The sequence below is a fragment of the Phalaenopsis equestris genome, unplaced genomic scaffold (assembly GCF_001263595.1).
Source record: "Phalaenopsis equestris unplaced genomic scaffold, ASM126359v1 Scaffold000600, whole genome shotgun sequence".
In the NCBI taxonomy this organism is placed as follows: Eukaryota; Viridiplantae; Streptophyta; class Magnoliopsida; order Asparagales; family Orchidaceae; genus Phalaenopsis; species Phalaenopsis equestris.
This window is the reverse complement of record NW_018165040.1, coordinates 1,026,555-1,039,517: the sequence shown is the minus strand read 5'-3', so window position 1 is coordinate 1,039,517 and position 12,963 is coordinate 1,026,555. Positions and strand designations below refer to the sequence as shown.

At 38.3% G+C, this 12,963-nt stretch overlaps 1 protein-coding gene across 1 annotated transcript; it reads right to left on the bottom strand.

Moving 5' to 3' along the window:
* Positions 1-3,871: 3,871 nt before the first annotated feature.
* On the bottom strand, positions 3,872-7,356 carry LOC110029749 (uncharacterized mitochondrial protein ymf40). Its single transcript, XM_020732176.1, has 2 exons — positions 5,004-7,356; positions 3,872-4,868 (listed from the first exon to the last, which is right to left on the bottom strand). Exons 1-2 carry the CDS (start codon positions 7,111-7,113, stop codon positions 4,843-4,845), a joined length of 2,136 nt encoding a protein of 711 aa, XP_020587835.1. The 5' UTR covers positions 7,114-7,356; the 3' UTR covers positions 3,872-4,842.
* Between the last annotated feature and the right edge of the window lie 5,607 nt (positions 7,357-12,963).

Sequence of the window (12,963 nt, the reverse complement as noted above, 5' to 3'; positions counted from 1 at the left end):
GAAGGGCCGTTTTTTATATATATATTCTTTTTGAAAAATAAATGCTCCGTAAGTCAATGTAGATCAAGATATAGACATAAAAACTTGCCAGCAGAAACGCAGAAGCAACAAATCTATTACAAAGCCTAGCCAACACGAAAGCTATTGACTTGGTTAGAAAACATTTCACATGAAAGTCCTGTACAATATAAAATTTTGGGCCACTTACATCCCAATTCCTATATGTTTACACATCTAACACCTACACTCTGTTTTTTCTTACATTTATAACACCCACATCTTTTATCACAAAACGAATAGCACTTTTGTAATTTTTAAAAATGTTCCTACTTGTTATTTCTATGCCCTTTGGTACTTTTGTGTGATTCTGATTTGATAGTTTATTGCCTGTTTGCAATGTAGTATCGCTTGGCTTGAGTTTGAAATTCTTGAGATTAAGCATTGATATATGTTTTAACATGTTGGTTGAGAGTTTAGTCTTCGAATAAGTGGATCTAGCTTTAAGATTTTACAGATGCGACGTACGTGAATTTGCGATGAAATTTGCTCAGTTGTTCTTGATAAAACATTGTGCCGCTTAAATGAGAGCCTGCAGTTAATTTTTTTTCTATATCAGCTATCGAAATAGGAACCCAACGTCTAAGGCGCCTATGAATTGAATTTTTGCAGTTCAGGGCTTTATATTTCGTTTTTTGCAGTAGGAAGGAGAGGAGCGTAGTGCATGTGAAGGAAAGTTTCATTGATTTCTCGTGCGAAAGAGAGATGATGTGTGAAAGGCTTTACTGTGGCATAATCTGTACGTTTCTTCTAATTTCTTCATAGTGGATTTCTTGATATAGCGTGCTTTCGTAATTTTTCCCCGTTCTTAGATTTATTTCAAGTTAAATCTTGGTGATATTGTGTATTTCTACTTTGTGTGCTTCTTCTTTAAGTTCTGCTTCGGATCTCTCGAATCGAATCGGTATTCCATATTTCCGCATTTAATTTTTTTTCCCCAACAATCCAAAACTTTCTTCTTATAAAGTGCCATTTTGTGAGCCTCACCAATTTTGTTGGGTTACTTTAAGTCATGGGCATAAATCAATCATTTAGCTATATTTGGATCCCTTTCCATTTTCTATTTTTTGTTTTTGAAAACAAAAAAAATAGTGTTTGTTTATTCGTTTTTATTTCATTTATTAAATTTGTTTTTAAAACACATAAGGTTTATTTTCAAAACATCAAAAACACATAAATTATGTTTTTGTTGTTTTAGAAATATGTTTTTCAAAACATTACATGTGTGAGGCTCCGCCGACCGCCTCTCGCAGCACTCGAATCGTCAGTCTCCGCCCGCCACCCGCCCGCCCCCTACCATTGCCGCCCCCCATTGGCGGCCCTGCTCGCCACAGTCGCAGGCCCCTGCCATCTGCATCCGCCACCTGCGCCCAATGCCACTCAGCCCCAACCACCGCCCGCTGCCTACCTGCTCACAGGTAATGTTTTGTGCTGAGTGGAACAAAAAAGACGTTGTATACGCCATGGATGACAGAACATAACATTGGAGCGCACGCGGATCAAACTGTTTTATAATAAATATAAATTTGTCTTAAAAAAAAAACTCAACAAAACATGTTTTACTATTTTTTGTTTTTAAAAACAAATAAATTATAGCAATGTCAAAGATATTTTTTAAAAACAGAAAATATAAAACAAAATAAAAATAAAACAAACAAAAAACAAAAACAAAAATAGAAAACAAAAAGTAATCCATAGTGGCCATTGAAAAAAGTGTAAAAATAGTCCCCTAACTATTTAGATGAGATCATTTTAGTCCAAGGCTTTACCAAAGTACTAAATTAGTCGGCAAACACTTTTAATAAAAGCTGAAATAATCTTCGTGATGGACTATTTAAACTCATATTAAAAGAGTCTATAGACTAAATTGTCATTTTAAAAAACTCTGGGACTAAAATGACCCCTAAAAATAGTCAGGAGGTTATTTTAACAATTTCTATTTAACCATTTATTAATACTAATAGGAATTGAATGCTTACAATTAAGTGAGGTAATAACTTCTCCCAACTCATTCCATCAGTGTTGTCCTACCAGGCATTAACTTGTTAGGTTGTGGACCATAGGTTCACTGATCAACCTTTGTTTAACTAGCTTGCGGTGAGGAATAAATAGGGAGAATATATTGTGGAGTATTTGTTCTTTTGATGGGAACAAAAGATTAAGGAATTTGAGGCAAATATTTTGTTTAGGTGTACTAAATAGGTTTATTTAATCAACATTGCAAATGCTTTGAAGAAAGATACTATGAATTTGAGGTAGAGCGCTTGATGAATGCTGAAGGGCCGTTTTTTATTTTTTATTTATTTATTTTATTTTGATTTGAAATAAAATATATTTGGTTATTTGATTAAAGAATGATTATTTAAAAAAAAGGTTCAAAACACTTAAAAATGATTGAATATTTTTAAAAATATTTTAATTTATTTTTAAGAACAAAAAATGATAACATATAAAAACAAATTAAATAAATATGTTTTTAAAAACACAAAAAAAAATGATGTCAAACAAGCCATAGGTTAATATGCTCCTCTGAGCTTAAATAATTTTAACTTAATATAAGCCACAGGTTTATCATTATGACCTCATAAGAGTATGCCAATAAATAGTATGCCGGCTTCAACTTAGTTAAATCATGCATTAAAAATATTAAAAACATTCAATTTTATAACACAAATGACAGCTTTAAGTAAATAGGAAGAAGTCAGAAAAAATTTGAACCACATAAAATTAACAAGCACTTAAAATTCATTTATCACAATCATGATTTTAGTTATGCCAAATTTAAAGGAGCAATATGCAAAAAAAACATCTAATTATATAGTCTAAATAGACAATATCTAATTACATCGACTAAACCAGAGCAAGAGCAAAGATATCAAAATAAGAAGAAATTAGACCTCACCTGGATATAAGGGGTCATTTTTCGTCAGAATTTGATAGTTTCTCTTCTGCCACACTAAAGGAATCACACTCCAACTTATACTCATAAGATTGAAAATTAGAAATATAAATTTTATTCAAGTAAAAGTTATCAATCATAAATTTATTGATGGTATGTTTTCAATAGAAAATCAATTGTAAGCAATGATAGAAAAAATTCAATTGGCAAAAATTTACAACTTCTCCATCACAATCTCCAACTCATATTTTGTTATGAATGATTTGGAGAAGAAATAACTATCAGAAGTTGTGATGAACGTTTCATCATAAGCTTATTATGAGAAGTTACCTAAACAGAATAAAATTGAAGGCATGCTATATCATGTGGATCAACGTACTCAACAACAACAACAACAACAACAACAACAAAGCCTTAATCCCACTACATGAGGTCGGCTACATGAATCCTTTTTCTACATTGTGTCCTATTTAGTGTCATATTTTCATTTAGTTCTAGTAAATTAAGATCACTTTTTATACAATAAGCCCAAGTCTTCCTAGGTCTACCTCTGCCTTTCTAAACACAAGTTGAATCTAAAACATCTACTATTCTAATAGAATCATTAGATGATCGACGTTTAATGTGACCAAACCATCTAAGACGACTTTCAATAATTTTGTCCGTCACGGGAGCTACGCCAACCCTATCACGGATATTCAGGATCAACGTACTCCTTGGAAATAAAATACACGCACACTCACTCGATCACTCTTACAGGGAAACCTCATAGCTTGAAAAAGTAGGGAAAAAAAAAAAGCCTTTGCTTTCAAGATCAAGTGTTGAATGTTTAAAGTCATTGCAAAGAGATCTGTGAGCTTCTATGAATCAAAATCATATTATAATATTTAAAAATTAAGTGGAAATAGTCCAAGAAACATATTGTGTTAACAAATAAGTTATCGGTATTGTACACAATCCAATACAATGTCATCATATCAAGGATGTTAAAATTGATGGGCACTTCATAAAAGAGTAACTGAAAAAGTGCATAATTTGCAATCTATATGTGCCTCCAAGGAATCAACTGACCAAAATACTCACCAAAAGACTCTGCAGCCCAATTGCATGACAAGAAGCAGTTGTATTGAGCTAGTAAGAGTTCTAGCAGGCTTAGTGGCTCTTTCGACACAATCCATCAAAGACCCAATTCAACGAACAATTGAGTACGAGTAGCTGGCTAAGAGAGACCACTTGACGGATATCTTTCTTGTAAGGTGAATCGTAAAAGGATCCATCCGAAGATCTCGTCAACTCACCAAAGGTTTCTCTATCATCCTCAGTCCTCCTGTAGAAGAACAATTTATCTGCTCCAGAGGCGAGCTAGCCTCAAATTGCATTCTAAAGCAAAGGGCCAAATAAGCCGAGAGATGTGACCCGACGAAGTATGTAGAGGATAAACTGTGAAATGTGATGCTGATAGAAGATAACACACCACAGATAATATTGTATATACTCTCGCGATGGAACACTGTAAGTATAAGTAGCCAGAGATCCCTAAATATCTCATCATATGTATATTTTATAGAAGAAAATACCCTTCTATAACCAGGAGAACTAATGTAGAAGGGATGATAATTTGAATAGTAATTGTTGACCGTATGTTTAAAAATAAAAATAAGAAAAAGAAGAAATTCACAAGAGCATTCATCTTCGACAGTTCAAAATCATAAGTTATCGTTCTCTGTTTTTATCTTACAAAATCACTTCTATCTCCACTGTTCTCTTACCTATCCACAAGCAGACTGTGCGATCTGTGTTTCCTCCATCACCGAAATCATGAGTGATCGAAACCACACTGCGACTTCCATTTTTACTGTCTCATACTCAAAAGCTGAAAAAAGTTTTCACGCAAAAATTCCTTCTTCTCTACCTGTAGCCACGAAAATTTATTGAACACCTCAAATCTCCAAGTTTAAGTGAATTCAGTTAAGATTAAAGTCAGTGCTATTCCACTTAACAAGCTGGCAAAAGCATCTAAACTATAGTCAATTGACCAAAAGCTTACCACATGTTGAAGTTTCGGCGGAGTTAACAAATTGCTTATCATATACATGGTTCTCCCTACCAAAAACTCCACAAACCTTAAAGTTCCAAACAATCTTCGATACATCCTCCTGAGGCACACCCAATTCCTCACATTTTACAAACTTTCTCAGCTTACAAAAGGACTTAGGATCTTGAAGCTTAAGGTACTCCCGAATCACTAATTCATGATCAGGCACCCAATTTGTAGGCAATGGTGTATAATCACACGATGGAATCAGTGACATATGTGAAAACTGCACACCTTCAATGGCATCAATAAGTCCCATTCTTATAAGATCAGAATATTCCGGCGAGGCATTTCTTGTGCTCTCCCTCAGCGGACGGCTAAGATCGCGTGAAGCAATTTTATACACTTTGGCTCGAGATTTCAACCTGTACCTTGCAGCATAAAGCTTAGCAACAGAACTTCTTATGACATATGCACAGAATCCCACTATTTTCTTTCGATTATCTGCATATTTATACCAATCAGCCATGGTTTCCAGTAACTTATTCATCTGAGAATTAGTATGAGCTTGGCCTGAATAAAGCATTGGAATGCAAGGGAGTGGCTCTGGATCCTTATCCCCTTTGACAAGCCCAAGCTTTCTGAACTTTCTGATGCACATATTCAAGCTTGCAGTGATAGAGAGCAATGTTCCAACACCTTTTTTGCTTACGAGGTGTCCGCCGGTAGCTGTATAACGCAGCGTTGGGTGAATTACTCGCCTGCTAATTACATGATCTAAGAACTGAATTCCTCTTGTAATGTGCTCAATTTCTGTTTTTGAATTTTTCAGCTGCAAACTGTATGTTTTCTCACAAAACTGGATCAAATCCTTTCTTAACTGAACTGCATCCTCCCTTGGTCCTCGAATACCAACTAAGATATGTGAACCATATCTCACATAGTTCATTCTCCTCGTCTTCTCTGGCCCGCTTGAGGGCACAAACTCAGGCCAGGCTGGGTTGTGGGAGCCATCGTCTATAGAGTTCTTCCATATGGAATCAAGCTTGGAAGGCTGAAAATAATTCAGTATTCTATCTTCCATCCAGTTATCCAGCTCATTTAAGCAAATGTTGGCAAGCAAGGGGCTTAGGATACCACAATGGCCATAGATAGGAACCCAGTCAGCCTCTTCGGGAGCAAAGCTGAAGAAAGTTCTGAGCCAGTAAGGATCTGGTTTGGGTTCATTTTCATTCAGGACTTTCTTTTTCCTGCTCTTCCTAAGTATCTTTCGCTTCATCCTTCTTTTAGTCAATTTGTCGAGCACCTTGTCGTCTTCTTTAGAAACTACCTTGACAGGAGTTCTGAGAGCCGATTTGACCAGACCGACTACTTTCCGATCAGTAACCGCCTTCTCCAAGCAAGACACAATAACCTCCGGAGTAAAATCATCAGCGATATCAGTGAGGTCGACCTTGAGGAACCAAAGGTATCCTGCAAAGTTGGATCGAATGGTGCGAATGACAGTGTGGGGAGAGCGGCCAGCGCGAAAAGCGTGCGACTTTGGGGAGAACCGGGGTTCAAAAACTGGCTCGAGCAGAAGGAGCAGAAGTTCCTGGAGTACGTGGTCTTGGAAAGGAGGAGGAGAGGATTCGAGGAGAGCGAGGAATTTGCGCTTCGAAATTCGATGTGTAGAAGGGGGATCGTTTGGCGAGCGTAGGATGAGGTGGGTGGCGGCGCCCCACGGATGACGGCCGGAGAGCACAGAGCGACTTAGAGCTAGAAGGGAGCGAAGCTCAGAGACGTGGATGGCGTTTTTTGGAGGAAAGGAGCCGGTTTGATGAGCGCAGGAGCGCTGGTAAGCCAAGATCCAGAGATCGAACTTTTTTAGGAAGCCGGTGAGGTTGGTAAAAGAGGGCTGGAGGTGGGAGCGGGAGAAGGAGCGGACCCAGAGATCGGAGCAGACTTGTATAGGATCCTCGCGAATTAAGTCGTAGGGGTTCTCTTCATCGGCTTGATGGCGTTGGAACTGGAAAGGAGTGGTGGGGAGAGGAATGCGGCGGTGGCCGGAGAGGGTGGAGAGACTGCGGGAGCAGAGAAGATTGGAGCTATGAATGTGGTGATTAATGGCTGGAAGGATCATCTCGAGTTATTCGGAGTTTTGGTGAGGGGTTATGAGAGTTGAAGGGGATGAAGAATTGAAATGATGAAATCTAGGTACATTTGAAGCCATTTTCTTCATTGTCTGATAGCTTTTCATCTTTCCTGCAGCTTCCGGCGGGGGGAGCTGCGTTGTACTGGTGGCTAGGGACTCCATGGCCGTTTAAAACCAGATAAGCGCGGCTTAGGGGGTGTGTGGCAGGTTCCACTTGGATGAACTTTGCGCCTTCCAACCCACATAGGCCTAAAAAGTGAAGTAGATCATCCGGTTTCTGAGCACTTGCGTGGACCCTCAGCAAGTCGTAGCCCGGCCTCACAGCTGTTCGGCTTGATATTCGCCCGATCTCAAAGCCTCCCTAAACCCTAAACCCTAAACCCTAATGGACTCCCGACTTGATGGTTGTCTGGCCCAACAGATGTTCGACGGCTTGATGGCCGCCCCACCACACAATCGCTCGGCCTCACTGACTCACTGGCCTCATGGTCATCAGATCATATCCATGGGCTCCACGGTCATGTTTATGCATGGACTAAAATACCATCGTCGTATCTGTTGAGTTTTGGAGCCCGATTCGACCACTCCCGCTCTCGCTCTCCCGATCGTGAAACATCGCGATCCCGCTCCTGTTCTTGATCACGAAAGGTCGCGACCCCAACTCCCATTCTCGCCTGACGTCGATTCGCGAACGACACCAACCGTTCCTGCATTCCTCCGCCGTGAAGCGAAGCATTCCTTCACTTCCTGTTATTTTACAATAAAAGGAGCGGCTCTCCTTCAGATTTAGTAAGCACGACCTTTTTCGTGTTCTTCTTCAGGCTTCCTCAAGATAAAGAAAAAGAAGTGAAAGCAGAGTATGTGTGTGCTTTGCAGAAGGAAAAAGAAAGAATAAGAAAAATATTGTTCTTCCTTGACTTCTTCTTGGTGGCTTGTGGCAAAAGAGAAATTGAGTTTATTTCTCTTGTAAGTTTATCTTCATCAGTGTATCTCGGTGTAGAGAAAGAAGAAGAGAGCAAGAAAACGAGAGATTTTTTTTGTAAGTCGAGATGATCGACGTATACAGTTTATCGAACCACGTAAATATGTGTGTTCCACTGTGTTACCACAACAACTCGTATCAAAGCTGGTGGCTTTGGATCTGAGGAAAGATGATGACTACAAATGAAGTGAAGGTTTCAGAGATCGAGAAGTTTGATGACATAGATTTTGATTACTGGAGAATGCAAAAGGTGGACTACCTCTATGGGAATAAACTTCAACTTCTGTTATTGGGGAAAAGACCTGAAAGGATGGATGAGACTGAATGAAATTTGTTGGATCGACAAGTTCTGGGGGTTATCCGATTGACCCTATCGAGGTTCGTTGCACACAACGTCAAGGAGAGGACGACTGTAGATCTCATGACAACCTTACCAGATATGTATGAAAAGTCATCGGCGAATAACAAGGTATACTTGATGAAGAAGTTAATCAACTTGAAGATGACAAAAGGTGTTTATGTTGCTCAACACATGAATGATTTTATTACTATCGAAAATAAATTGTCGTTTCTTGAAATTGATTTTGATGATGAGATACGTGCGCTGATATTGTTGGCATCATTGATAAATAGTTAGGAAGCCATGATGATGGCAGTTAGCAGTTCTGCGGGTAAATCTAAATTGAAATGTGATGATATTCGTGATTTGATTTTGTCTGAGGATGTGCATAAGAAAGATTCTGGCGAGATCTCAGGTTCGAGTTTGACACTGAATGTTAATTTCAGAGGGAGATGACAGGACAAGAACTCAAATATTGGGAGATCAAAATCAATGTCTGGTCAGCAAGAAACTTGCTGGAATTGTGGCAAGACTGACCACATAAAGAGGAACTGCAAAAATCCCAAGAAGAAGAAGAATGATAGAACAAATGTGGTGTATGAAGAAGTACAAGATGCACTATTGCTGACAGTTCATAATTTTGTTGATGATGGAAGTGAAGAGCAGAGTGGGTATGGGGCACCCATTTCTATTATTCCGCAGACAGATGGTGGAGAATCGCAGAACAATAAAAAAATCTTGCAGGATGAAAGTTCAAGCAAGTGGCAGCTGACAAAACTTCCACCAGGGAAGAAGACATTATACTATTGCTGACAGTTCATAATTTTGTTGATGATGAAAGTGAAGAGCAGAGTGGGTTCGGGGCACCCATTCTCATTATTCCGCAGATAGATGGTGGAGAACCGCAAAGTAATAAAAAAATCTTGCAAGATGAAAGTTCAAGCAAGTGGGAGCTGATAGAACTTCCACCATGGAAGAATGCATTATACAACAAGTGGGTGTATCTGGTAAAAACTGAGCTTGATGACAGTAAGAGGAACAAGGCCAGACTTGATGAAAAAGGCTTTAAACAAAGACATGATATTGTCCGAGCAGTGGGAGTTGTAAACAGAGATAAGAGTAACCTAGGAAATATATTGGAGGTGCGAGACTATGTGGACTTTGTTGATATGTTGATTGAGGGTGTTGCTTTTGAGAAACTAAAAGTTGTCCACAACTTCAATTGGTCTTCTGGTGTGAAGACGAGGGCTTTGAGTTGCAGAGTTGGCGAATTTTTGTTTGAAGAAAAAGGCGATGCTGCCAGTAGAAGATATCAATTTGAGGAAGGAGATGTTGATGCCTGTGTACTTGTCTCCAAGTGGGAGATTTGTTGAGTTTTGGAGCCCAAAACCCGGTCCGACCGCTCCCGCTCTCACTCTTCCGCGATCATGAAACATCGCGACCCGGACTCCTGTTCCCGCCTGGTGTCAATTCGTGAACAGCGCCAACCACGCCGTCCTTCCTCTACCGCGAAGCGAAGCATCCCTTCACTCCCTGCTATTTCACGATAAAAGGAGCGGCTCTCCTTCAGCTTTAGTAAGGACGACCTTTTTTGTGTTCTTTTTCAGACTTCCTTGGGATAAAGGAAGAGAAGTGAAAGCAGTGTGTGTGTGCGTGCTTTGCAGAAGGAAGAAGAAAGAAGAAGAAGAAGATTGTTCTCTCTTGGCTTCTTCTTGATGGCTTGTGGCATAAGAGAAATTAGGTTTATTTCTCTTGTAAGTTTTTCTTCTTCGGTGTATCTCGGTGTAGAGAGGAAAGAATAGAGAGCAAGGAAGTGAGAGATTCCTCTTGTAAGTCGAGACGATCGACTGGTGTAAATTCCTCAAGAAATCCCCTGCAACTCCATGGACGTAGGTAATTTGTCGAACCACGTAAATCTTTGTGTTCCGCTGTGTTACTGTTTTCTGGTGTGAATTTTCATGTTCAATTTTTTGTTTCATCGTCGAAGATCGTTCTTCTATTTTATATGTATACCACAAAAGTATCTACATACTTTAGCGGTGCACGATGACCCATTCATATAAGCAATGGTCCATTTCATGAATAAAAGTTGTGCAAATTTACTATTTATAACTATGTGATTGCTCTCCTTTTTTTCTCTCTCTCCCATCATTCAACGCTCTATTTCTTTGGCGTGTCTCTGTGACAGATTTGGATTTAACAGTATCATCCTTTCATTTTTCTGTTGGGAGATTAGAGAAAAAACATAAATGATAAAGGATTTTACATTCATACCTTATGATTCCAATGTATTTACATGTGTAACGTCTAAACTTAACTTATTTACGTGTAGACCTGGGGTGTAACTTAGTTGAGTCAAGTTCAAGCCACAACAGACTCGAGCTTAGCTCCCATGGTTAAAAAGGGGCTCTAGCTCAAGCTTAAATTAAGCTTGAATATTTAGCTCGAGCTCAGCTCGAGAACAATAAATTTGGCTCGAGCTCAGCTCGTTAGCGAGGCTCGAGCTATGCTCATTTAGAAGCTCAATTCAAGCAAATGTTTAGTTAATTTCAATTAGGTTTATTCAATAAAACATTAATTTAGAATGAAATATTAATGAAAATATAAAAACATCTACAGCTCAAATTTTTTTATGTATTAACTAATTGATAAGAGTAAAAGATTAAATCTAAACAATTTTTATTAAACCATTTCAACTAACAAAAAAAATATTAAATATTAAATAAACTAAAACAAATCTAAGCCGACTTTATTGACAATCGCATTAACAAAAAACATACTTGAATAATATCACCAATAAAATACATACATATATTTGAGTAAGTTGTACAATAATAATTCTTACACAAAGTTAATACAATGAAGACGTGGTCTACATAAACAATGCTCATCTCTAAAGACAATAGGGGCCATGTAATGACACTATTACAATGACTTTAGGATAATCTATGAGGAAGAAACCTGTGGTTAAGTTTCCCGTGAAAGCTAGAGGATTACCTATAGGTCTAGCCGTGCAGGATAGATGAGTGAAACTCGCAATATCAAGGAGGTTGGTGTCCTGCATAGGACAAGTTCCATCATTAAGAGAGAGTGTGATATGAGTGTGCTCGAGCAAGACATTTTCCTATTGGTTGCTGAACTGGTGGTAAGTAAGCTCCATCTAGCTGTGTATGCGTCAGTTAATAGGTCTCTCATAGGAGCTTAAAGAACTTTGAGACTCCTCCATCATATGCAATTCATCCTATAAAGAGAGAAACAAGTTGTCTTCACCAGCATGATAACATCTTTCGGGGCAGGAGGCTACAAAAGCTTGATGTCATTAGCTTCATGATTTTCCATTGGAATAATGGGCGTTGAGGCGAGATGCTCAATTAATTAGTGTTGTGTTTAGTAGTCATTCAACAAGTATCGTAATTCCCTCAGTGGTGGGATTGCTTTTTTCACATATGATGCCAAATTGGTGTGTATTAGAAGATTCACAAGGATAGAGTGATTATTTATTATACTGACGTAAATTTAGCACACACTTATGTAATTAAAGAGACAAGTAGAGACACCAATAATTTTTAAGTGGAAAACAAATAAAGAAAAAAACTACAGAGCCTAGCCCAGTCAAAACCTTTCACTGTGAATTTGTGATTACATGCACTTGTCCTACAAGGCTGGAAAAACTATACAATTCCTCGAGGAACAAGATTTGCTGCACAACAATCTAGAGTGATTGTAGCTGGGAGTAGTTACTGGAACTTCAATACACCTTCTTCGAGATGCGTCGCTTCACAGTGTTAAGATGTCATGTTGCTCTGTATGGTGCTTTGCTACTCCACTACGTACATTGAGATTATGTCAGGGATTTCGTTGAAACAAGTAGGGGGTGGTCGACGAGCTATGGTCAACAGTGGTCAATGATTGCAGGAGCTGGTGAAGTTCGTTGAACCTTCGATATAAAATATTAGACCTTAGCTCATTCTCTTCCAAACTTCGATTTTCCTATGGTTCAAGGTTTAGGTTCCTTCTCAAGAATAGAACAAGACTCTATTTGTAAAGTCTAAGAGAGGCCACCCAACAAATAAGAAAAGAATCCAAGCCACTCTATGTGAGGACCCAGAGATTCCCTCGATTAAACAATGTTTTATGAATATTGAATAACTTAATGATGTCATAATTGAGTGATATTGAGCTCGTTCAATTTGACTCGTCAAGATGCTTGATTTGATTATAAGCTTATCAGATTTGAAATATATTTGATATTTTAATTGAGTGTTAGCAACTTTCAATAACAACTTAATGACTCGATCTGCTTTGATTTGACTTAGATTGGAACGACTTCGATTTCATTGTGTTTGTTTTGTGAAGCCAGCCAAATTGATTATAAGTTTGCAGAAATTAATGTTCTTGATGATTTTTCTTTCTTACTTAAATGTATTTTGTAAATTGTGACAATCGCCTCAAGATTAACACAAATCCTTTTTTATTAAAAATATGAAATATATTTTTTGACACATAAAAAATTTAT

Coding starts and splice junctions, on each gene's coding strand:
- LOC110029749 (XM_020732176.1), bottom strand. CDS start 7,113: ATGATCCTTCCAGCCATTAATCACCACATTCATAGCTCCAATCTTCTC. Junction 4,869..5,003: donor CGCCGAAACTTCAACATGTG/GTAAGCTTTTGG, acceptor TCGTGGCTACAG/GTAGAGAAGAAGGAATTTTT.